Source organism: Eubalaena glacialis, chromosome 15 (assembly GCF_028564815.1).
Source record: "Eubalaena glacialis isolate mEubGla1 chromosome 15, mEubGla1.1.hap2.+ XY, whole genome shotgun sequence".
Lineage (NCBI taxonomy): Eukaryota > Metazoa > Chordata > Mammalia > Artiodactyla > Balaenidae > Eubalaena > Eubalaena glacialis.
The window spans coordinates 69,036,580-69,063,164 of NC_083730.1; the positions used below are offsets into that span (position 1 = coordinate 69,036,580).

Consider the following 26,585-nt stretch of genomic DNA (forward strand, 5'->3'; position numbering starts at 1 on the left):
AAGATAATGATACATCTCAGCTATTTCTGCACCCCTCCAAGCATTCAGTGGGCGTTGAATGAATGAATGGAATAGTACCGAATTTAGTAATTAAAGTAACATTTAATGAGCAGTGTGTCTGTGCCAGGTGCTGTGATAAATACTTTACCTGCATCATCTCATTTTACCTTCAAATCACACTGTGAGGGAGGTGTTGGTACCCCCACGTCCCAGATGAGGAAAGTGAAGGTCGTCGAGGGGAAGTGATTTGTCTGACATCACACAGCCCGTGAGTAGCAGAGCTGGGATTGGCACCCAGGTCTGGCTGGGATCGAGGAGGAGCATCTACCCAGACTGGGAATGGGCTCAGGGAGGGCTTCTCGGAGGAGGGGTCTTGAAGGGTGAGCAGGCCCAGCCAGGCCATGGGGTGGGGAGGCATTCCAGGTGGAGGGCAGAGCAAGGGCAGAGACAGAGAGCGGGGACCTGATCTGGCACCTGCAGTCCTGGCGGTTGGAGTGTCTCATGGAACGAGGGTGATTACGGGGTGGGGGTCAGGCCATGAAGCTGGGCCGGGTCACAGGGGCCGTGAGAAGCATGTTAGAGGGTTGAACTCCATCCTGAAGGTAGGGGCCGGACCAAAGAACATTCTCAGGATGGGATGTGTGGGTGACAGCATCTGAGGGGTTATTACCTTTTTGGGGGGTGCTAGGGTTCCTTGAAGACCCTTTCTAATGCTCGTGAAAGCCCATAACTGTCCCTTCTCCCCCCAAGGTCAGTCGGTGACGTGTCCATCCCCACATGTCCCGCTCAGGAGATGCCCCTTCTCTCGGCATTCTTAAAGCAGCGGCCCGTCTCCACCGACATGTACTCCTTGGTTCACACACATTTATTTGTTCACTCAGCATATGTTCTTTGAGCCCCCAAGAGGCAGTTTGATGGTGTGGTTAGAAGTGAAGGCTCAGGAGCCAGGCTGCCATAATTCATAGCCCAGCTCTGCCCCTGGCTGGCTGGGTGTCCTTGGCCGCCTGTACCCTGGTGCCTCATCTGCAGCCTAGAGCTGTCAGTACCCGCCTGTCTGCGTTGCCGTGAGGGTTCTGTGGGTTAGCCTGTGCTGGGCACGCCATCAGCACTGTCTGTGGTGGTGATTGTGACTAAGGTATTACTGTTACTGTCACTATCACTATTACTGTTACTTACGAGCAGGTGGCGTCCCCAGCTGGGAAGGGAAATACAGTGGTGCCTGCACTGGTGTCCGCCTGCATCTCTGGGGGCCCCCGGAGATTTGTCCTGAGTCATCCGTGATGCCTGGGGCAGCTTTAGGGGCAGGTACCGTGAGACCTGCTTAATCTCCTTGACCAGCAGACAGCGGCCCCCCCGCCCCTCCTGCCGCTGGCCTTGCCGTCAGGCTGCCCTTCACCTGTCGATTCATTTTCTCGCCTCTCTCTCTTTTCTCTCTTCTGGTTTTTTTTTTCCATTTTCTGTTTTAGCCACTCAGGTTGATGGGGATGGGGGCTTCCCTTCTACGGGGGGTCCACAAGGCTCCCTTTGGCCGTGGCCCCGTGGAGTGGTTGGGGTCCAGGGCTTATCAGGCCGCTGACCTGCACCCGCCGGCTGTTCCACGTCTGCTCCTGGAGGACGACGATTCCTGCTCTGCTGCCCCCAGGGGCCCAGGGGCAGGGGATTGAGTTGGGCAGTGGATGCGGGACAGAGGACCGTCTGGACAGAGGTCCAGCCAGGACCCGGGAGTGAGGCCGCCCCCGCGGACTCCCTCCGAGACTCATCAGCTCTGACTTGAGCACATCATTTCACCTCTCAGTGCCTCTGTTTCTTGCCCTGTGCAAAGACCCTCCTCGTAAGGCGTCTATGCCCAGTGCTCAGTAAGCTCATGTCTGTCCTCAGCGGTGGATGAGTGAGCTGTTTCTCATTCGAGGGCTTATTATGAACAAATCCTTTTGGTTAAACTGAAAAGTACAGGAGGAGAGGGAAAGGGTGCTGTTTGCTCTCGACGGGAAAGGTGACTTGGGGTCAGAGGGTCCTTGAGTTTAAGAGCCCAGGGCAGGGTTGAGCCAAGACACGTGGGCGCCTCACATGTGGTTTTCTTCTCTCCCCAACTCGACAGTGGAGTCTTTGAGGGCAGGGGTGCTTGTATCATGAAGGGCAGGTGACAGTGACAGCCCACGGGACCCCACGTGTGCTCGGCACTAACGTCCTTCAAATCCCCGTTACCCACTGTTGCCCCAAACTGCGCATGGTGTCAGCATGCAGGATATATTATTTCTGTTTGTGCAAAATGTACAGCAGATTAATTCCTTTCTGTCCCCCCCTCTCTGGCAGGCCCTTGGAGTCATTGTCCCTAAGTAGAAAGAGGGTTTCTGATGACTTGGCCAAGTGATGGACCCAGGGAGGTTTCCAGAATAATTTCTGGTTAACTGGTCCTGGAGCAATTTGCAGAGGACCCTTCTGGCTTTGCAGACCAGGCCCTCCCCTCATTAACTTGGCCTTCATTTTGCACTCACCTAATAGCTCTGGGCGTAGTGCCTACCCCTCACCTCACGGACAAAGCCCCCAGACCCCAAAACGTGTGAAGGGAGAGGGCTTTGTGGGGACAGGGGGAGGTCAGGGGCTACTGTCTCTATTAAAAGCGGCTGTCGTTTCCCCAGGTTAAAGGGACTAATTGTCCTTTGGTCTCCAGACTTGGGTCTGTGGAACTCAGAATTAATGCATTAAATTAATTTTGTGCTCCCTTTGCTCAGGCCCATTAGCACAAATTAAATTTCATACTAATTGGCTGAGGCAGAGAGAACACAGTTGTGTTTGGGGTCAGTGCTGACCTCACGGATGCGGGGCATGCTTAGGGGCGTGACCTGGGGCGCTCCTGGATTGCACTGGCCTGTAGTCGGCACCCACTGCAAGTAATCATTTTTCCAGCTTGAATGCCTTTGCACATCCCTAGGCAAATCTAACCCGTCTAAAGCGAAGTGAGGCCAAAATTAGGAGGCGATCCTAGCTATTTCTACGGCAGTAATTCTTAAACTTTGTGGTGCTGAAGAATCACCCTGGAGTGTGTTGAAATTCAGATTCCTGGGTCCCACCTCAGAGACTTCGGTTTGGGGGATCTGAGGATCCTGAGATTTGCATTTAAAGAACTGTCCGAGGTCACTGCAATGAATACTTTAGAGACGACAGTGTGAGGAATAGCAAAGGAAGCCACACCCCAAAGACAGCCAGGAACAGGGCCAGAGAGCCCTTTCCCCTTTAACTGGTGGTCGGTACTTGGATGTAAGGGACCTGGGTCCACACCTACGCTCTGCTGCTCACTTGCTGTGTGACTTCAGAACGCTCCCCTTAAGCCTTGGTTTTTTCCTCTGTTTATTGAAATTGGCATTTTGGCCTGAGCTGTCACTGGTATGGTCAGCAAGATGGGAGTGAAGCTGATGGGCTGGAGGAGGAAGAAAGGTGGGGGGCATAGAATGGACAGGGCAGCCCCAGCTCAATTTATGGTTTAGACTATTTAAAAAAGATATTTTTGTTTTGTGTTTTTCTGATTACAAAAGCGGTTTAAAAAGTCACCAGTACAGAAATGCGTCACAAGGAAATTGGAGTCCTCTGTGAGTCCATCCTTCGGGGATCCGCGGGGGGGGAAATCCCCATTCACAGTTTGGGAGTGCCTTTTTCTGTGCAAGTACAGACAAAAATGGAAACATGCCAAACGTTCTATTCTGCAACGTTGCTTTCTTTTTCCCCTTGGCAATATGACTTGGGGATTTTTTTTTTTTTTTTTTAATGTCAGAACATATAGATCTGCATCCTCCTCCTTCATGGGGCAGCTGAGTGGTTTTTGAGGCCGCCTGTGAGCTGATAGTGTTGACGGGGGCTGGGTTCCACACCAGAAGGGCTACCTCGAGTGTATGTGAGAGCACCACACAGCCGCCCCTCGGTACCACACAGAGGGTCTGATGGGGAACTGTGGTGTTCTGACATCTTTATATGCAAGATCTGTGGCATAGAATGGGATTGCCAGAAGGACAGGAGACATCACCTAATTCAGTGCATTTTGTAGTTCAGGTGACCACAGCCCCAGAGAGGAAGAAACTTGTCCAGGGTCACACAATATGTTAGTTGTTATGTCTGAACTTGAACACTGTACGGGGTTCTTGCCTCTATTTTTTTTTTTTCGTTCTCTCCCTCTGGACTTGAGCCACTGCCTCGCACAAGGGGTAGCCTCAGTTTCATGAGGACTCCTCTTCTGTGCAAGGTCAATTCTGTGCCTCTTGGTCTAAACTGTCCACTCATATGATTCTCTCCTCACTTTCTTCGGCATATCCTTTAACCCAGAAGGCTGTATTTTGGAACAATAAGACCACAGAAGCGCTGACTCGTTTGGTGTTTGTTGTTGGTTGGTTATTTTGCGGGGGGGGAGAAGTCAGTGCAAATGGGAATTCATTTAAAAATAAACATTTTTATTTTTAACTTTAAGCGTGTCTACCTCAACTCACTGAGGTAGGACCAAAGCCCTTTGAGGATGAGCGTCTGACCCCAGATCTACTTCTTTTTTGGACCACACCCCTAACACACAGCTACATGATTTCCAGTTTTGATTTCTTTAAAGCAGAGCAAATGGCAAAGAAATTTGAATGCAAAAGCCTAAATTTTTTACTTCTGTTTTTTTCTTTATAGTTTTTGCACCTACACCTGTTTGACAGAATTTTAAGAAGCAACTCACTTGTATTTGTTACCTCCAAAGCATTCAACCTAGTTTTCATGGAAACTCTTTGCCCGGTCACATTTTACAGGTTTATGTAATAGCTAATAGGATAGGTAATGTTGGTAAAAGTGTATGAGACATAAACAGGTTGGGAGCACACACAGTCGATACCGGGTGAGCGTGGCTGTCACCTGGTAGAGGCAGGTGGACCCTGGGGAACCATGGAGGGGTTTCCTGGCTGAGAGCATCCTTGGGGGATGGGCACCTGTGAGTGTGTCTTACTGAGGGAGCCTGTTGGTTGGTCCAGTGAGATGGCTCCCTGAAGGATGGCTAAGGAGAGTTTCTACTAGAATAACTGGTTTTTAATTGAACGCTTACTATGTGCTGGGCACCGTGCTAAGCTTTATGTGGATTATCTCAGTTCTCACGACAGTTCTATCAGTTATCCCCACCCCGCTAAAGCTGAGAAAACTGAGCATCCGAGAGGCATCCTGCCTAGTTCAGAGCGTTGGGCCAGGAATCCTAACACACCAAGACCAGTAAAATTCCAGCGTCCGTGCTCTTAACCACCTTATGCTGAAGGGTTGCCTTGCGATAAGACCCAGTGATTAGTCCAAGGGTGGTCCTGTGGAGTGTGTGTGGAGAGGGAAGGGTTTGCAGCGCCAGCAAGTAACCCTGCCTTAACCCTCCCCCTCCCAGATTGCTGAGTTGACCACAGAGCTGGCCGACGAGCGCTTCAAAGGGGACATGGCCTGCCAGGTGCTGGAGAGTGAGCGGGCAGAGCGGCTGCGGGCCTCCCGGGAAGTTCAGGAGCTAAAGGCGAGTGGTCGGGAGTGCTGGGGGTGGGAGCGGCCGAGCAGAGTGGCTGGGAGAGGTGGGCCTGCCCCCCCGCCCCAACCCCGGGCTCACATCTGGGACGCACAGGCTTACCAACTCCCACGCTCGGAGTCCTGGAGGACATTTGAGTCTTCCTAAGTCTTGGCCTTGGAGGTGTCCTGGGTGAAGACTGTGCAGGGGGTAGGTGGCCAGTACTGGTTTGGAGGCACCTTAGGTGAGATGGCCTCTGTCTAGCTCCAGTTTGAAACCTTGAGGCCTCTCTTCCAGAGCAAGTATGAGCAAGTCCAGAAGAATTTGGGAGAAGTGGAGAAGCACTTGGAAGAAGCCCAGCAGAAAATTCGCTTGAATGATTTGGAAAGGAGTCACACTGGAGGAGGTGAGCCACTGGGACCCCTGGGATTAGACGCTGGTGGAAAAGCTGTCCTTTTATTCCATTCATTCACATGTACTGCACGCTCACGATGCTCTAGGCGCTGCATTAGGGGCTGAGACGTTGGTGGAGAGAAAGGAACAGTCCTTGCCTTCTCAGCCCAGTGGAAGACACAGTCATTAAACAGATAATCCAACAATATCCCAAGTAATAAATTATCAGTGTGGCAGGTGCTGTTTAGTAATAATGCAAAGAATGATTTAAAAATATAGTGGTTCTATGGATGGGCAAGGCACCCTTATATTTATATGAGTCTTTTTAATATAATTTTTGAGGAAGGCAGTTCAGTGGTTAAAAAGTGAAATCTACAAAATCCCATTTCTGGATTTGACTCTAGACTCCATTGCTTATTAGATGGGTGGCTTTGGGCAAAGACATTATCGGTCCTCGGTTTTCTCATCTTTCAAATGGATGTAGCCATAGATGATTAATGGAAAGTGTTTAGCCACGTGCATGGTACAGAATGCTGAATAGCTGTTAGTTACTTTGTCATTATTTCTGATTATTACTGATAGCGGGATCATTATCCCTGCTCATCGCCTGTGGAGCAGCGACTACTGTCCCCATTTAAAAGTGACGTCAGGCCCTTAGCAGTTACTGAATGAATGCAGAGAGGGTGAGGGGACCCCTGAATTGCCCAATGAGAGGTATGTTCGGAGGAGCCAGGGGTTCCTGGTGGAGCCCGTCTTAGACGGTAACCTGGGGACTCACATCTCACGGCTGGATGGGTAGGATGACGTCTTTGTCACCTCCTCTCCCCAGTCTAAATGAGTCAGCTGAGGAGGATTCCCAGCGTGTCTGTCAGCCTTTATAAAACGTTGATATCATTCCTTCAGTGCCCCCAGAGAATCAGTGCCCTAGAAACATCAGGGACGCTCAGAGGAGCCAAGGCCAGAGGTGGTGGAGGAGAGGCAAGGCACATTTGCTTCCTGCTCTACTCTCGTTATCCTCTCATCCTGGCTACCCCCAGGGCAGGTGTCTACCAGGGAGGTTAATCCAGAGGAGTCTGAGGTTCTCAGATACCTGAGACCCAACAAGGCAGGATCCACGCAGGGAGTGGGGAATGTGTTGGCCCAGAACCGGCACCATTTCCCCAGAAGAACATCAGCCCCAGTTCCATCCTGACCGTGATTTATGTCTGAATGATACTCCCCGGCCATTTGTTTTCCTGTGCAAGGATACGGGAGTCGGACGATGGGGGAAATGCGCTTAGCTCATGAGCACATTAGCTGTGCAGGCTTTCAGCTCGGGATGCTTATTCCAGGAAGCTAATCCACAAATATTTTGTTTTTCATTATGAAAGTAATACATACTCATTACAGAAAATCTCTAAAATACAGGAAAGTTGAAAGAAGCAATAAAACACTTTAACCACACCACTGCAGTGGCACCACAGCCTCTTCTATGGATCAAGGTGCAGTAGAAATTACTAAAAATATATATGTTTTCCCACTCTACATGGTTAAGTATTTAAAGAGAACCTTTTACGGTATGCGTCCAGCACTGAGCCAGACCCTGTTGTGTGTCGGGGGGTGGTTTATAGAAGAATTTTAGTTGGGCCCTGCTCTCAAGAAACTTGCAATGTAAATGGGGAGGTCAGAGAAGCCCAGGAAAGATGTGCCTGGAAAATGAAGGGCTCACTTATACGTACTGGTGAAAAACGGTGCCCATGGGGAGGGAGGCTGGAGGTGGAAATCAGCCTTGAAGAATGGAGAAGTTTCCTCATCTGTTCGTGCAGCCCACTCACACCCCTCTCTGGAGCACAGAGTACACAGGCTGCCTCAGAAATCCTTTTGCAGGCTGTGCTGTTTGCTACTTGAGACTTTTTACCTGGCGGGGAGATAGGATTCCTTTCCTACCATGATATTATTTACCTTGATGGAAACTTGAAGAGGCTCTGACTTCTTACAGTTATATCATTCTTCTGTTTTATGTGAGAATCCCTATTGGGGTGACCTCCTACAAGACCTCAGTCCTACCATCCATTCATCCATCCACGTACCCACCTCTCCGTGCACCCTAACGTCCATCCACCCACCTCTCCAGTGAAAGTTATGGAGCGTTTATGATATGCTGGGCATCGTAGTAAGTCCTTTGGACACAATCATGAACAAAACAGAGTTTGCTGCCCTTATGAGTTTGAGTCCTCTTCTGGATTTCCTTAAGTTCCTTTATGAGACTACTGGTCATCCTGTGTTGAAGCTGAATTTTTACATGTTTGTCTCTACAAGTAGATACTTCCAGAAGATAGAATGGTTTCTTATTCATGATCCCTTGTGCCTGGTGTGGAGTAGTGTGCCCAGTGAGTGTTTGGATGGATGGAAGGTAGATGGAACAATGGATGAAGGACAGATGGGTGGATGGAGGAATGGATGGGTCTGTATCTTAAACTGTCCATTTGTGCAGTGTTTTCCACATCTCCATTACCTTAAAGGATGTTACTCTATTATTCAGTTAAAAGATATCACAACTTACTGCAGCCTGTTCTCTTCAGCCAGACAGTTTTCGTCACACCAGCAAATGATTTTTCTTAGATTTTTACCAAATCAAGGGATTGTTTTGCTATCACGTAGAGACATCTTGCGACCAGTGTGTCTGTTGCTCTTCATTTAATAGACACTTTAATTATTGCTCATTGATTTATTTGTTAATTAATTCAACCAACAGTCACTGATTTTATTCTCTGTCACCCAGTGTGGTAGGCCAGTAGGATGACTCCAGTTGGAGAACTTGTGTTACCATGTGGGGGGGAATGGCTGTGTGTGGGAAACTCTTCTAGAGGGTGTGGAGAAACCCGCAAATGACTAAAACAGCTCCCCTACCCTCAAAAATTATGGACTTTCCTTGGGGAAAAAAAGGTCTTTGCACACTTGTAGAGAAATTGAACAGTGTAAAACGACCAAGCTTAAAATAGTGAGTGGTCAATAATGTTAGACACCTGGAGGTAGTCAGGGCAGGCTGCCTGGAGGAAGTGGTTTTTAAAGCTTGGACTTAAAGTGGGATTTCCTAATCTGAAGCCTGAGGTCGAGCCTCAGGAATTCTATTAACACTGTGAAATTGTGCACAAAGAGCTAAGACCGTGGGAGAGAACCACCCTCGTTCACTGAGCCTCCCGTCCTGGCCTCTCTGACTCTGTTAAACAGCGGACGAGTGGCAGATGCGCTTCGACTGTGCTCAGATGGAGAACGAGTTCCTCAGGAAGCGTCTCCAGCAGTCCGAGGAGAGGCTGGACTCGGAGCTGGCGTCTAGGAACGAGCTGGAGCAGAAGGTAAGGGGGTGGAGATAGTCTGGGTGGCAAAACTGGCAGCAATTGGGCAGGGTCTCACCTCCCTCTTCAGGGTGTTGGCTGAACCCAGGAAGGGAGAGAGGGCATCACCTGTTCCGTGCTTCTCCACCTCCACTGATATTACACATGAAGGTCGCTATGGGATATGGGTAATAGTTTCTCTACATGCGAATGTTCTACACTGTGGACTAAAGAACATGAAAGTGAGCTCGGGATACCTGAGTTCCAGTTCCCTTTCTGCTTTAACCTTGTGGAAAGCACTCTTACCTTTTGGGTCTCAGGTTTCTCATCTGTAAAATGATTGTAATGTGCTCTTAAAATAGTCAAATGATATCAGCCCCCATTGCCTCTAGCCTAACTTTCCACCTCCATCTCTCACCTATATCAGAGCAACAACCTCTTAACTGGTCTCATTGCTTCCAGCCTCTCCCCTCAGCCACACAGCAGCCAGGGGATCTTTCAGCATCTCTTTCAGATTGTTCTGTTATCGCAAGTTAGACTGACTGTCGCTGGGAATTGTTTGCCTGTGTGTGCTATAAATTTTGATTGTGAGTTCATCTTCCACAGGCGCCTCCCACACACCAGCCCCACGTAGTCGGCATTGTAGATGTTCCTTTTTTCCCTTCTGACTCATGGTGAGATTTTATGTGTCTTTAGCTTTTTTTTTTTTTTTAATTGAGTTGATCTTATTTTAAAAATTTTAAAAACCTTTTTATTGATTTTAAATGGAGTCTTATGTTTTTGGATGTGTTCCTCTTAGAAGAAGCACTTTTGCACTTTTTCTTCTGCAGCAGCCCCCGAGGTTATGCTAAATAAATTCTGCATTTCAGATTTTTGCAGCATGTCCAAAGTGTCAGTCTGAGCTTTGAACCCACATGAGGCACAGACCTGGGGTTTTGATTTCTCATGGGAATCCTTTCTCCCTGACTGGGAGCCAGAGTGGCAGCAAGCATTCTTAACCACCTTCCAGGCCATGGGTGGAGCTTTCCTTGCCCCCTGTCAAATAGGTGCAGCTCTTTCAGGGTCCTGGCTTAGTGCAAGGGTCTTCCTTCCAAGCTCCCACCTTCCATGGCCCCAAGGCCTTGTCTCCTGTCTCCCTCTGGGCATTTGAACACAGCCTCTATCATTAGGGATATTTCTGGATCTTTCTGCTGCTCTTCTTCTCCCCCACCTTGACTGCCATAGTGTTAGCATCTACCATGAGTGTTCTTGTTTTGTGTCCTCTGCATTTCTGACATCCTACAATTTCCCTTTTTTTCTTGAAAGTGCAGCTGGGCATTACAAATATAATGTAACCTTGTCTGGCATATCTAGATGAAAGTAATTTGGCCTCTGTTTTGCATTGTCTCCAACCACCCCTAGTCTACATTCTACCCAGTCTACACTTTAACCAGTGGTGTGCTGATAAACTGTCGCTCTAAAAACAGACCCTGATGTGTAATGTTTGCCAGTTGCCGATTTCCGTGGTGTAAATGTTCCCACCATGGCCAATTTCAGGCTACCATTGTGATGTTACTGAATGTGGAACTGGGAAGAGATGTGCAGAATCAGCTCTTGTAAGTTGGTACAAGACAGCTCCAGCACACCACTGAGTCCAACCCATTCAGTTGTTTAAGGCTCACAGGAAAATTGAGAGGAAGGTACAGAGGTTTCCCATCTACCCCCTATCCCTACACTTGCATAGCCTCCCCCATTATCAACATCCTCCACCAGAGTGGGACATTTGTTACAATCAATGAACATTCGTTGACCCATCACTAAGGACTGTAGTTTGCTGTAGTTTACATTAGGGTTTACCCTTACTGTCATATATTCTGTGGGTTTGGACAAATGTATAATGACATGTATCCATATTATAGTTTCATACATAATAGATTCACTGCCCTAAAAATCCTCTGTGCTCCATCAGTTTACCCTCGCCCCCAACCTCTGGCAAGCACGATGTTTTTACTGTCCCCATAGCTTCGCCTTTTCCAGAACGTCCTATAGTTGGAATCATACCATATGCAGCCTTTTGAGATTGGCTTCTTTCACTTAGGAATATGCATTTGAGGTTCCTCCACATCTTTTCATTTATAGCTTGATAACTCATTTCTTTTTAGCTCTGAATAATATTCCATCATCTGGGTGTATCACAGTTCATTTATCAATTCACCTACTGAAGGACATCTCAGTTGCTTCCATGTTTTGTCAGTAAATATCCATGTGCAGGTGTTTATGTGGATGTAAGTTTTCAGTGCCTTTGGGTGAATGCCAAAGTACATGGTTTCTGGATCATATGGTAAGAGTATCTTTAGTTTTGTAAGAAACCATCAAACTGTCTTCCAAAGTGGCTGTACCATTTTGCATTCTCATCAGGAATGTGTAAGAGTTCCTGTTGCTCCACATCCTTGTCAGCAATTGGTGTTGTCAGTGTTCTGTATTCTAGTCATTCTAATAGGTGTGTAGTAGTATCTTGTTTTAATTTCCCTGATGACATAAGGTGTGGAACATATTTTCATATTCTTATTTGCCATCAGTAACCTTCTTTGGTGAAGTGTCTGTTAAGGTCTTTGGCCTGTTTTTTTATTTGAGTTGTTTGTTTTCTAATCATTGGATTTTAAGAGTTCCTTGTATATTTTGGATAAGTTCTTTATCAGATATGTCTTTTGCAAATATTTTCTTCCTGTCAGTGGTTTTTCATTCTCTTGATAATGTCTTTTGCAGAGCAGAAATTTTTAGTTTTAATGAAGTCCAGCTTATAAATTCTTTCTTTCATGGGTTGTGCCTTTGGCGTCATATCTAAAAAGTCATTGCCAAATCCAAGGTCATCAAGGTTTTCTCCTATGTTATCTTCCAGGAGCTTTATAGTTTTGCATTTTACATTTATGTCTGTGATCCATTTTAAGTTCATTTTTGTGTAAAATCTGTGTCTAGATTCATTTTTTTTGCATGTGGATGACCAGTTGTTTCAGCACCATTTGTCGAAAAGATTGTCTTTGCTTCACTGTATAGCATTTGCCCCTTTGTAGAAGATCAACTGACTGTATTTCTGTGGGTCTTTTTCTGGACTCTATTCTGTTCCATTGCACTTTTTTTTTCCCCCTCCTTCCAAAAAGCCTTATTCTTTCTCACCTCTGGGCCTTTGCATATGCTGTTTCCTTTTCCTAGAACACTTTCTTTCTCTTCCCTACCTAGATATCTCCAGCTAACCTTAAGATCTCAGCTTAAATGTCCTTCCCTCCAGAAGGTCTTCCCTGACACAGATTGGGTTGGGTGCCCCTGAATTATTTCCCCAGATACAAGCCTCATCATGCTGTGTTGTAATTATCTGCTTACTTCTTGGTGTCCCCATTAGAGGTAAGCACAATAAGAGTTGAGGTCACATTTCCTGTCCTGCTATTTTATATATATATATATATATATATCTCCTCATTGTGAGAGAAAAGTATCATGGAATCAACTTGCAGAGGTGGGCCAGGAAGAGATCACACGGGATTTTATAAACAATGGAAGTGAGGCTCTCTGGAGATGGTTTTAGGGGTCACTTCCAAGATGGACATTGTATCATGATCCTCAGAAGACATAGATAGATAACCAGCAAGGGACAGCCACAGGGAAACAGCCCAGTTCTTCTATAACAAATTATAAAGTCGGGTCAGCCTCCCCAAGGAAGGAGGGATACTCATGCTACATTAAAAAGTAATAAAAGTGCAACCTTTTTCTGAGCAGCAGAATATATGAAAACATCCCATTTGCCTTCAAATACTGAATTTAGAATTACAGGCTTCATTAACTCAGCGTTTTGCTTATTTAAAGCAATTCTTTAATGAGGCCATTTCTTCAAAGCGAGTGTGCTGAGTTGCCCTCTCTCCCAGATCTAAACTAGGACATTTGGGAGGGTGTTTCCTGGAGGAAGATGCAAGTGCCGTGGCTTTTCCGTTTGTTTCCAGCAGCGCGTGTCCCTGTGGAAGCCAGCCCATCTCAAGTGCCAGTTACCGCCTTGACCTTTACAGCCCGTCTCAGGGGTTTCCTGGTCAGATTTTCTCCATGTGCCATTTTGGCTGCTTCATGGCTGATCCGCATGCGTCTCCCCAGATTATGCCCACTGATGGGGATATCAATTATGCATAGTCCTCAAGGGGCTGTCGAGTTGAGGCAGGGCATGTAAAGAATCTGTGGGCACACTGGCAGGAGGATTACTGAGGAAAATTAAAAACCCTAAGAGAGTGATAGACACCCCCGCCCCGTTTTATCCCTGAGCAAACTGAAGCTCAGAGAAGTAGCTTCCTCACGGTGACACAGGTGAAAAGTGGTCAGGACGGGGTCGCTCCAGCCCCCGTGCCTATTCTCTGCCCATTACACTCACACTGGAAACAGCAGCTACTTGACCTAGAAAGTAGGGGACAGTTCGGCGCTGACGGAGCTGGCTGATTCGTTCTACTCCTCCCACAGCTTGGGGAGCTGCAGAGTGCTTACGAGGGCGCCAAGAGGATGGCCCAGCAGCTGAAGAGGAAGTGCCACCATCTGACCTGCGACCTGCAGGACACCCACTTCCTGCTGGAGAACCAGCAGAGCCGAAACCACGAGCTAGAGAAGAAGCAGAAGAAGTGAGTCGCGTTCCACGTCGTCACCTGGGCGCTGGGGTCTTCTGGGGTCTCCGGATTCTTCCAAACCCCTCCACTTCAGTCAGGGCTCTTCGTCCATGGAGCCTACCATCCTTGTTCTGCTCTAATTTTCCTCTCTCTCCCCTCACACATTCCTATATGGTTCTCCCAAGAATCCAGCAAGAAATCATTCTTTTCTGTTATCCAGTCTCAGCTCTATTACCAACTGACCATGTGAGCTTGGGGAACTTTCTTGGCCTCTCTGGGCCTCCGCATCCCCACTTATCAAGTGTAGAGTTCGTTGTGGAGGGCAAAGACAGCCTGGCCTGGTGGTTAGGGGTGCAAGTGCTGGTTCAAGTCCCAGCTGGGCCTCTTGCTAGTTGTGTGACCTTGGACAAGTCATTCAACCCTTCTCAGCCTGATTCTTCTCCTTAGGTGGAGCGCCCCCCTTGTGGTGAAGACTAGATGATACAGTTGGTAGATCCCGCAGGACTAGAGTCTGGTTCCTATTCCCACTGTCGAAAATGGTGAGGAGGCCAAAAACTTGAGTCAGTGCCCTTTTCATTTGAAGTTTAGACTCTCAGCTCACGTGAGCAGTTCTGGCAGGGACTGGGCTTTGTGCACAAACAAGATGCCAGTCTTGAATCTGCACACTGGTTCCCGTGCTTGCTTTCCGGCGGTGCTGTCACAGGTTTCCGTGGGTGGAGCCTAGACCAGGAGCCCAGGTTTACACTCACAGGCCTCCTTACGTGGAACCTCAGCTCCTGGGGTGCCTTCATCCCTGGATTCCTTGGCTGTGTCCAAAGTTCTTCAGCTCACCTGGTGAGGGTAAAGGTGTGCAGGGGTCCTGTTCTGAGCCAGATAAGCCCTAATAGAAACTTCCTAGGAGGAAATAGATGAAATACAGCCTCTTTGAGAAGGTCCGGGATAAAAATACAGAAAAACCTTGCTATGTGTGCCAGTATGTGGTTTTGCCGAGGGCGCCTATTTCCAACAGGTAACAAGCTGAGTTATATTTCCATGGGACCGGCACAGGTTTTGAACTTGATCTGCATTAAATATTGTTTCTCTCATTTACCTTTGAGCTTTCCTGAGCTGGCTCCTTCATTTGGGGAAAAAAAAAAAAAAAAAAAGAAGCTCTTTGGGGTGTTATTAGTATGCCCCCAAAATGAGAGAAGTTTATTCTCTTCTTGCTGATAGCTGACTCTGTTTCCTTTTCCAGCTTCCCATGGATGCTCTGGCTAAACCTTGTCCTTGCAGTGGGGAGAATGGCTTAGTCCCACCTTGGTCATTTCCTGGGTGACCTTGTCAAGTGACACTACCTGTCTGGGCCAGACAGCGACTGATGTTTCAGAGCCGTCCTTGGACTTAAGCAGGCCACCTGGTGCTGAAGAGTGGCTCTGACAGACCCCTGTCTGTAAATTGAGAAGTGGGACCCCATCACCCCTCAGGCTTCTGCCAGCTGTGACAATTCTGGCCCTTATCTGTGGGTTCCACTTCTGAGAGGCCTTATGAGGGGGTTTCAGATTTCTGATGGGTGGCAGGGGGCAGGGTTCTGCCCTTGGAGTTTATGCAGCCAGAAAATTCCATCTCTCTGGTCTTTCCTGTGATCGACCCCCTTGGGCAGAATCCTTCATTCCAGGTCCTCAAGAACCTCCCCATGATGGCCCCCGGGAAAGTCCCCATTTCATCATACTTACATTTCTTCTTCTTAAGACTTACCTGCCCTGTCATGCTCTCTACTCCACTACCATATCTTAGCAGAAGTTAATTTATGTTTTGATGCTCATTGCAAATAGCAGCCATTACCTTTCTAGGTGGGCTAGCATTTTAGCAGGGAGCCCATAAGGGGGTAGAAGTCTGTGTCTAACGGTGGAAATTCAGGCAGAATGCCTGAAGATCTAGAAGTTAGTGTTACTTCCTCACACCTCTTTAAGTTTAATTGAAGTGTAGATGCAGCTGCCTCCTTAGTTTGCTGGGCTCTGGATGGAGTGATGTCTCCATGCTGATAGAGTTCCCTGCCCCACCTTGGCTTCTAAGTTCAGAGTGGCCCAGAAAGGCTCCATTTGAGTTTGGCTTCTTGTTGCCATGGTTACTCATGGGTCACAAAGCTCAGTTCCGAGGGCTGATGGAGCTCCCAGCTGCTTCCACAGGGATAACGCCTGTGCTGGAGCCACGGGAGGTTGGACCCCCAGCCCGCTCCTAGTGGGGTGAAAGGTATGAGTCCCTCTGGCCTCAGGCAGTTGGTCGGTCAGTGTGTTCCAAAAGTTAGGGTCTGTTGGAGGCATTCTTTGGCATCAGGTGGCCCAGTAAGGACTCCTTTAAAACATCCATCACTGTCTGGCCCCCACTGTCTTTCCTTCCCTGTTCCAGGGCATGAACAGGTAGATGGGGGACCAGCTAAATCAGCAGAGAAGCTGGCTCAAACCCGCTTTGGGATTTTGGCTGAATCACTTCACCTTTCTGAACTTCAGTTTTCTCTTGTATGAAATGGTTATAATGTGTTTCTTACTGAATTGTTATAAGGACCCCATGGATCCCAGCTCAGAGCCTGGCATTTTGGGACTGCTGGACCATTATCATCATCATCAGTGTTGCCATTCAGAGGCAGCGAATAGTGCCTCTTGAATGATGTCACCAACAGCCAATCAGAAAGCCTCTGGGCCCTTCCAACAGTAGGGCTCCCTCATATGACCTGTAGTTGGCTCTCTCAGGAGTCTTGAGGCTTTGAATGACCATCTAGCGTTAAGGGACACTGGATAATCTTGTAACAAGGGAGACCTTCTTCTCACCAAGGCCAAAACCCCACGCCCAGTTCAGCCATTCTGGCCACACCCAGTTCCCTGGAGCAGGTGGCCTTTCTGTGTGGGCTGAGGGCAAGTGACCAAAGTCACATCTTATTGAGGCTTGTCAGAGCCTCTGCCAGTTTCCTTGCCTGTGATATGGACAGAGGCTGATGAGTGGAATGATGTCCAGTCCAGGAAGCGCTTCCCACCCAGTGGTCACCATCGTGGAGGGGCAGGTGCGCTCCAAAGGAGGTACTTCCTCATTCCCTGACGGCCCCCATAGGACTGTCCAGTCTCTGTGTTTTCTGCTTAGGAACCAAATGAAGACAAGATGGAATGTATAACTGTCCAGCATTCTATCAGTAATAACCGTGCTCTAGTATGGCTAATGAGTGCATGAGCCCCACAGTATCATGCACAATATGAAATGTTGAATATCCCTTGTTTGTGCTGATAAATACATTCATATACCAATCAATGGATATTAGATGACAAACCTGGGCCTTGTAGAATTAAAGGTCCTTGGCGTATGTCAGCAAACCTGATAGGTTAGTTTTTTCTATATATCTATATGTTTTTTGTTCTTATTCTCTATTTGTATAGTTTTATTCTATTTTTATTTTTGTGTATATGTTTTTATCACATTTTAAATAAGTGTCCGGTATTTTTGTGGAAACTGTAAACCCTCAGCGTTGCCCTCTGGTGTTCAGGATTCCTACCCCACATCCACAAACCCTCCATCATTTAATTCTCTTTCTCTCCCTAGCTGTTCTCAGCAAGCTAACTGCCTCTCTCCAGCACCCGCCTTCTCTCCCCCGCCCCCGGCCCAGGCACACCCACCTCAGGGCCATGACCGCGTTCTGCTCTAACAGGTTTGACACGCAGCTGGCCCAGGCCCTGGGAGAGTCCGTGTTTGAGAAGGGCCTCCGCGAGAAAGTGGCCCAGGAGAACACCAGCGTCCGGTGCGAGCTGGGCAAGCTTCAGCAGCACCTGAAGGTGAGGGGCGGGGGCACGGCGCCCCCCTGGCTCTTGGTTGCTGGGTCTCAGGAAACCCCTCGCACGCCTGCTGCAGATGGGGCGAGAGCTCTGCGTGTGGCCGTCCTGGTCGGCCGGCCTTGGCCTGCCGGGGTCATGGAGCCCAGCGCGCCTGAACCAACAAACCGTGGGTGGCAGGTGATGGATAAGCAGGCCTCCCTAGCTCCACGTCCCTCACGATCTTGCTCCGGTCACCTGCCTGACTTCCGAGCTGCCCACCTGGGAGCGAGTAGAGGCTTGGCTCAGGATGAGTTAGCTATAGACCCAGCTAGGGGCAGTGCCCTGTCCCCTGCAGGTTCCAGTGCAGAGGAATTTGATTAAAATATGACACAGGCACCTCCCTCAGCTGCTCCTCAAGGCCTGCTGTGGCTCCCTATTACTCTGGGAGAACCTCTGCACCTCTTAGCCTGGCGGGCAGCTCCTTCATGATGTAGCCCAGACTTCTTTCACCCTGGAGCTGACTTTCTAACCTGGAAGAGTCATTCCTGGCCACTTTGCTTCCCTGCTCCAACATCTCAGGCCCAGCCTTGGCAGGTACACAGCTTTCAAATGGGGCAAACACCTCCTGTTTGTGCTCTGAGGTCTAGCTCTAGGGGCAAGGGTGTTGCTTCCCACAAACTCCCCACCCCAGCCTGTCTGAGCTGTCCCAGGGAGGGGCCCTTGGCGTCCCACAGGGGGCGCGGCGGGGGGCCGCGAGATCCAGGTGGAGATGGCAGTGGAGATGACGTGCACTGAACAGTGGAAAGCGCCCTCCCGCAGGTTGTAGAGGTGTCCCAGGGGGAGCAGGAGTACGGTCATGTGACTTCGGATCTCTGCCCACTTTGTCTCTGTAGCGAAAGGAGCAAGAAACCTGGCAGCTGAAGCAGGAGGTGGAGATGCTGCAGGCCCAGAAGCAGGAGCTGCTGGGGTCGCCCTCTCTGGGGGAGAATTGCGTTGCGGGCTTGAAGGAGAGGCTCTGGAAGCTGGAATCCAGTGCCCTCGAGCAAGAGAAAATCCACAAGCAGCAGGAAAACACCATCAAGCAGCTGGAGCAGGTAGGAAGGTCCTGTCCAGGGCGATGCCCTGCCCCATGCTGACTCCAGTGCGGAAGGTTGTTACCCGAATACGACATAAGCGCCTCACTCAGCTGCTCCTCATTCTTCTGTGGCTCCCTAGCACCCCAGAGAACCTCAACCCCCCTAGGTCTGACATTCAGACCTTCCATGATGTAGCCCCTCCTGCCATCCTGCAGGCGTCAGTGTCAGCTCCTCCGAGAAGCTTGCCCTGATCTCCTTCAGGAAAACAACCCCACCTCCACGCCACTCCTTAGCCGTTTGGTTCTCCTTCATAGCACCTGCCATCATATGCCATAGTGCTTTAAAAAATGTGCTCAATGCTTCTCTCCCCCGTTAGGATATAAGTTTCAGGGAAGCAGGAGGACATTTTGGTTGATCTTGCTTATCAGGGCATCCCCAGAGCCTGGAATGAGGCCGGTGCATAGTTGGTACTCATTAAATAACTGTTGACCCAATATCTGGTGTTTATTGAGCACTGTCTGTGTACCAGACTCAGCCCTAAGCTCTCCTCACATCTCACCTCATCAATCTCCCCAAGAAATTTATATGCTGAGATATTAGTATTATCCCCACTTTACGGATGTGGAAACTGAGGCTCAGGGACAGGGAGAAAATGGCAGGGACGGAATTTGGAGCCTGCACCATCTGACTCCACAGCGCCTCGGATACCTGTGCTGTGCACAGCCTCCAGGGAGATGGGAGCCCTGATCTTTGGAAAACGCAAAATAACTGAGGGGAATAAGGCAGGAATCCAATACTCTTGTACCAGCCCCCTCAGTGAAGCACCTGATGAATATTTTGTCTGCTTGTTTGTTTATATGCCCAACTCATTCCACAAAGAATTCGAGGCAGCTTATAAGATGTATGCATAATAAAATAGAAGAATAAATAAAACAAGCCAAACCAGAAAAACACAAATTAAAACCGGTGCTAAGGAACGGTGGGGTGGTGAATTAATAAGCAGACACGCAGAACATACGATCTTACACACTTAATAGGTTTAGCTCTAAAATTCCTGGTGGCCAGAGAGAAAAAGGAAATGTGAGTTACATGCTTTTTTATCATCCCCAAGATAAAAACAAGCCAGGTTTTTGAGGGGAAGCAAGGCTTTTCTTGATGCTTAGTTCTAAAGAAATTTCTCATGTGGGATTTCATAAGGGGTAATTTTGTTGAAATGGTTTTAAGGTTGGAACTCCTTGTTCAAGAACATCTGACCAGGCAGCATGAATACGTAAAAGCAAATAAACTGAGCAGCTCTGGTGAAGTGGGGTGAGGGAGTGGGGGCGGTCAGGGGGAGGCTGGGGTGCTGTCCCTTGCTTCTCACTTATCCCCCCTCCATCAGGATGGAGTCTGCTGAGTATTGAGACATGGATGTGGCAGGCGTGGAGGGACAGTCTGGAGTGGTTCAGAAAACAGCTTCTTTACTCAGTCAAACCCGTATTTATTAAGCACCTACTGTGTGCCAGGCACAGGGTGGATGCTAGGGATGCAGCTGTAAACAAGACGAATGTGGTCTCCGCTCTGCCGAAGGTTATAGTTATGCTGAGTGTTATGAGAAGGTTTAACTTGCAGATCTGGTTTGGGGAGCAGGTTTGGAACAGTCAGGGAAGACTTCCTGGAGGAAGTGACATTTACTGAAGCTGAAAGCTGAAGGATGAGTCTGAGTTGGCTGACGAGGAGAGTTCCAGGCAGGGGAAACAGCCAGTGCAAAGGCCTGGAGGCAGGGGAGTCACGTGGCATTTAAGGAACTGCAAGATGGTCACATGTAGATGGGGTCTGTGTGACGTTAGGCGAGCCCCCTGTTTTCTCTAGACTTTAGTCTCCTCATCTGTACGATGAAGTCGGAGCCTTGTCAACCCCCTAGCCTCCCCCCAACCCCAGCTGTGAATCTGTGAAGGTTCGTGAAGGAGGTGGGATATCTGTGCAGGTCGTTCTGGGACGTAGAGGGTGGAACAGCGTCACATAGCAACCCAGAGTCAAGAATAGAGTGAGCACTTTGGAAAGTTGTGTTACCTCTTGAAGATGCCACCAGGGGACCACTCGGTGCTCGGAAGCAGAAATGTGCTACGGTGACCTCAGGGACCCGAGGCTGAATGCAGCTTCCCAGTACCCCCGTCAGCTTACACAGGAGGCGAAGCTGACTCAACCCTTTCATCCATCTTCAGCTTCACCCATCACCTCACACTGCACTGGGCTATTGTAGACATCCAGGAGATATTTATTGATTACAACATAGCACTTTTTCCAGGAAATTTTATGTTAACTCATATAAGCTTGACATAAATGCTACTGCAGATGTCAGGAGTGTCCAAGAGGCTAGGAAAAAAATGAAAAAGAAATATTACATTTACTTGCTTTAAATGCTCCTCATTTTGGATTATCTTCCCATAACCTCTGTCATTTTAAAGGAGGCAGGGAAGGAAGTTGGCATTTAAAGTGAGCCTGCTTTCTGCCGGGAACTACAGTAGGGGCTCTGATGCACACCATTCTTCTTCCTCTTCACCACAGTCCTATGTAGTAGAGAATATCATCAACGTTGGGAAAGACCACAGTTGTCTTTTTTCGACTGCACGTCCATGTTAGAGAGGCAGCAGTTGTAGCCTCATGAAAGCTTGCTGTGAGGTGCCAGGGCAGAGTAGCAAATGGTCAGGACGCTGTAGTTTCTACAGTCTGACCCTCTGCACTGGTGGGTTCCATGCTGCTCTGTGACCAACAGCATTGAAGAGGATACATCAGTGAAAGCTTAACAGTATAGGTTCCTGAGGCCCGTATCCTGGAGATTCTGACCCAATAGGTCCAGAGTGAAGCCCTGGAATTGAAATATTTTTTAGAAAAGGCACCAGGTAATTCTAATATGCCACAAAACTTGACAAGCAAGAGCTTGGATCAGTCTCTCAATTATGAAAATCAAGAAAGTAAATTCTTGAACTAGAATTGGATCCCATGACTTCTGCCTCCAGTTCTGGAGCCTTTTGTGTAAGATGGCACAGCTTAAACATCACACGCAGCTCTTTTCCTGCCCTGAGCAGGTGTTGGAGGCTCTCATTGAAAAGGCTCATCTCCTTAATAGGAACACAGTTCTTGGTTATGTCAGGCTTCCGGGAAGGGAGGGGCCAATCCTTACTCTGTTTTCAAAATAATGGGGAAAGAAAACGTAATCTTTTTGTGCCAGGCATTGTGCTAAGTGCTTTATATGTCATCTCATTTCATTCTCACAAATGTATTTTAAGAAGGCTGTTTTCTACAGAGCAGGGTAACTAACCAAAGGCAAAGTGAATTGTCAAGGTAGCATCTTGGGCAAGTTATCTCCCTCTCCAGGATTTCCTGTCTTCATAAGTAAACTTTTATTCTACCATCCATTCACCCACCTATCCACCCATCTAGAAGAACTTCCCTGATGCCTGCTCCAGGGATGACAAATTTGTTTCATCCTGAGAGTGTTGAGAAGGATTCCAAAATGATATCTAAACTCAGTGGCAAAGAGTGTGATTGATTAGTGACGTTATGTTATGACCACGGAAGGGATAGAGGCAGTATTTGGGCTATTTATCTACCATTTCTGACCTCCCTGGCTGCCTGGGGCGGGGTGGGGGGGATAAATTGACTCTCATCCGTGCAGTCCCAAAATGAAAAATGCAGCTGAAATGCTAAGAACGACATGAACGGTGTGGGTCACCCTCACGCGCTGTCCTTGCTGCCCCCAGCTCCGCCAGCGGTTTGAGCTGGAGATTGAACGGATGAAGCAGATGCACCAGAAGGACCAAGAGGACAAGGAGGAGGAGATGGAGGACATCCGCCAGTCCTGCCAGAAGCGGGTACGTGAGCCACGAGCACAGCTGTGTCCTGGGGTCCCGGCAGGGTCAGTCTGGGTGCCTCATCCTTAGAGTGAGGGGAATCCCAGGACCTGGGGACGGACTCTTCAACCACCTGAGACCTTAGCTTCCTCAGTGCTTTCAAGGGTGCTGGGGCAGACGTACCTGTCCTAACTACGATCCTCTGAAACTGTCTAGCATAATCACCCCAAGATTTCTACAAAGAGCCCACAGTGCCTTGTGACTGATGCTTTGGGTAAGGATTTATATGTTTCAAGAAAGGGACCAGTCCCTTCTGGCTATTTGCCTTGCACATCATTTCTTACATTTTATCCAAGCTCTTTGCAGACATTTCAAACAGTGTATAAGAAGGCAGTAAACCCTTGAAATCTTACCACCAAGGCACCATCATTATTACTATTTTTAAATGTTCTTTCCTCTCTCTCTTTCATTGTACCCACAAGTGCATATTTGTAGAGATACCGTTTTACCTGAATGGGGTCATGCTGCTTTGAAGCCTGCTGTTTTCACTGGGAAGTTTGTCCTGGGCCTCCTCTCATGTCAGTAAATGCGGATCTAATTTACATGTTTAATGTCTTATAAAAGTATTCCACCATAGGCGTGTGCTCTCATTAATTCTCTTGTCATTGGACATTTTCTGTTTTTATGGCCAATGCTGAGACAAACCTCCTTACAGATGCATTCACTGATGTGAATGTGTAAGATGAATCTTTAAAATGGAATTGCTGAGAAGCTTTGGGTTAAGCCTCATTTAACAGGTTTTGTCTGGGCAGGATTTCTGTGGGCCTTTCATTGCCTTGGGTACATTGTGAATCTCCAAGAAGGGGCCAAGTAGCATTTCCCAAAGTTGACTCTGATTATTAGTTCCCTAAACAGAGTCTCTACAGAGACCTCCAAACTGCAGGGCCTGAGAGCATGGGTGCTGGAACTCATAGACTCTTGGTTTGAATCTTTGCCCTTCCAACTTAACAACTGTGTGATTTTGGGAAAGTGATTTTAAACCCTCAACTCCAACTAAACTACACTCCATTCTCTGTATCCACCGCTGGTCACTCAGAGCCAGTTTACAAGACACACAAAAAGCCAACGTTGCTACTTTATTTGGAGTCACAGAGGCTTGGATCAAGTCCCAACTCCATCAGCTATCAACTGTGGGGCGTTGGAGAAATCACATAACCTTGCTAATAAGCCTCACTTCTCTCATCCGTAAAATAGGATAATGATGGCCCCCTGCCGGGTCACAGGGAAGATTCAAGGAGATCACAGATGTGGAACTATTGCACAGAGCTTTGTAATGTAACCCTTGATGGTTGGAAACTTATGAGCAATACCGGTGTGTGTGGATTTTCAGGTAGCTGATCCTTCCAGAGGAACCAGGGAACAAACCTGGTGGTTGCCTTGCTCTTGGGTGTGACTAATCCATCCAAGGGAAGGAGGGTTCAGGGACTTGGTGCTCTGCAGATCCCCCCAAGAGCATCATCCTGGGCGGAGCTGGAGGAGGCCTCAGTGGTGTCAGGACCTCGGTGGAGACGGGACTCTAGTGAGCAGGTCCTGGGCAGATGGGGTCGCCTCGACACCCTATCATCGCTCTGGGGGGGGAGGGGAGTAAGTAAGAACTGAGGCCCTCTCCACTCCCAGTGGTTGGTGCTGCTGCATCTGCTGCCCTTCCTGCTCCTCAGATCCTCCTTTTGGGGCCCCTTTAGGGCTCATCCCCTCTGGGGGTTTACATGGATCATCCCAAGGGGCCAAGTGCGTTCCCCCCAGAACTCCCCAGAGTTGGAAAAGAAGAGTCATAGATTTTAGGTTCAACCAGACCTGTGTGCCCTTGAGTAAGTCTTGTAACTTCCCTAAGACTCAGTTTTCTCATCTACAAAATGGGAGCAATAAGAGAAAATGTTCTACCTTACCTATGCTGTTGTGAGAATAAGAGGAAAGAATGGCAGATGCCTTATAAACTGTAAAGTGCTGGGAGTTATCATTGAGGGGCCAATCTCTGCTTATTTTCCATTATTGCATATTTGGGAGAAATGAATGAGATTCTTTGAATACCCAGTGGGCACCATGTTTCAGGCTGGGTTCTTTATGTCTGTCAGCTTATTTAATTCTCATAAGCACTCTGTAAGGTTTATAGTCCTGGTTCTACAGATGAGGAAACTAGAGTCCCAAAGGTGAAGGGTCTTCCCCAAGGTTACCTCACTGGGAAGTAAACGAGCTCGGACTTGAACTTAGGTCTGTCTGACTCGAAAGCCCAATCTCTTAACCAAAATAACTAGATTTAAAAAGTTTTTTTTTAAATTCTGCAAATGTTTGGACTGTGGAAGGCCATTTAGGAAGCACTTGATAGAAGTCAACCTTGGGCAGTGCTGCATCCTTTAGCACTTCCCTGCACATGAACTCACCATAGGCTCTGATAAGTACTGCATGGAAGGCCCTGTTAACTCAGTGGCTCCCACACTTATTCTAGCATGGACTTCCCTCCCTTCCCCCCCTCCACACACAGTATACGTGTGAACACCATGTGGAAATGTTCTACAGAACACACTCCAGAAAACTTTGCCTTGCTTGATATATAATTTTTATTGTATATTTTTCAAAATGAGTTTCAGCTTTTGCAGTCTTCATTTTAAGCAAATGTGAGCAGAGTGCCTTGTGTCTCTCACTCTTAAAAGAAAATTTTGAAACGAACTTTCTTCTGAAATGACCATCCATCAGTACTTTTTTTCTCTCCGTGGTTCAGGAGATGGAAGCCCCCAGTCCCTGCCCATGTGCCCTCAGGTGAAGGGAGCACAATTTCTAGTGCATTCCAAGAGTGCCTCAGAGCATCATGAGTGCCCTGAGCCAGGACCCTGATGAGTTGGAGATGTGACCCAGACCCTCCTGAGGCTTTTCCATGGACAGATTTATAAAGGGGGAGGGGGAGGTCAGAGAAGGGTGTTTTTCTCCTATGACAGATACTAACACTGACTGCACATCTAGTGACTGCTCTGCTCAGTCTGTCTCTCACCATGGCAGGAAATCAATCGTTAGAGACCTGGGCGGGAATGCTGATGGCTGTCTGGTGTGGCACAAGAGCTGGGGCCAGGAGACAGAAAGCTGACTGTTCTCAGCAGCAGTTGACGTAGGAGTCTATGCTTCAGGACCGCTCTCTGACTCAGTTTGCCCGTCTGTGAAAGAAGGTCATTGAGAGCACAGGATGGAGAAAGGAGGAAGGGGTGAGACAACACACATGAGAGAGTCTGGTGCAGAAGAGGATGTGCAAAGCACCGTTATAGTGAGGCATCCACTTTAGCAGGGAGTGCCTGCCTTTGCTGGGTGATGACCAAGAAATCAGAGCCAACTGTAAATTAAATGAGTTGCTCGTAGCCAAAGGTCTTAGTCAGTTTGGGCTGCTATCACAGAATATCGTAGACTGGGGGCGTGGGGTGGGGGGAGCTTAAACAACAAACATGTATTTCTCACAGTTCTGGAGGCTGGAAAGTCCAAGATCAAGGTGCTGGCAGATTTGGTGTGGGGTGAGGGCCCTGCTCCTGGCTTGTTGATAGACGGCTGCCTTCTCACTGTGTCCTCACACAGTGGAGAGAGAGAGGAAGCAAGTTCCCTGGTGTCTCTTCTTATAAGGGCACTAATCCCAGCATGGGGGCTCCACCCTCATGACCTCATCTAAACCTCACTATCTCCCAAAGGCCCCATCGGCAAATAATACTGCATTGGGATTAGGAATTTTGGAGAGACAAACGTGCAGTCCAAACACCAAATAATCTCAAATGCAACTTTTTTTTTTTTGCTACATCACAGTGTATTTAATAAGCGAGGTGAATGCATTTTATTATGCTGGATACAATGTTGTGCAGAGTTTTAAAAAGTCAGAGTGCCAAGACTTGTAACTATTCAAGCTAGGTCATGGCAGAGGAAGGAGACATGTGTTAGGAAATGGGAAGGGAACTGGGGGCGGGGACTTCACAGTGAATGGCAGGGGGCTCCCCGTAATTGGCCAGCTCTCCCCATAGTTGTCCGGCTCCTGAGCTTTTAGGCTCCCAAGTCCTCTGACAGAGA

General features: G+C 48.2%; 1 protein-coding gene across 1 annotated transcript in view; it reads left to right on the forward strand.

Annotated features, from left to right (window-relative positions):
* Positions 1-26,585, forward strand: part of MYO18B (myosin XVIIIB) — a 218,838-nt gene that overhangs the window by 99,914 nt on the left and 92,339 nt on the right. Inside the window, exons 25-31 of the mRNA XM_061169252.1 lie at positions 5,384-5,503; positions 5,789-5,897; positions 9,095-9,219; positions 13,672-13,826; positions 17,482-17,605; positions 18,478-18,678; positions 22,404-22,514. Coding sequence (XP_061025235.1) covers positions 5,384-5,503; positions 5,789-5,897; positions 9,095-9,219; positions 13,672-13,826; positions 17,482-17,605; positions 18,478-18,678; positions 22,404-22,514 — 945 coding nt within the window. The remainder of the gene's footprint in view (positions 1-5,383; positions 5,504-5,788; positions 5,898-9,094; positions 9,220-13,671; positions 13,827-17,481; positions 17,606-18,477; positions 18,679-22,403; positions 22,515-26,585) is intronic.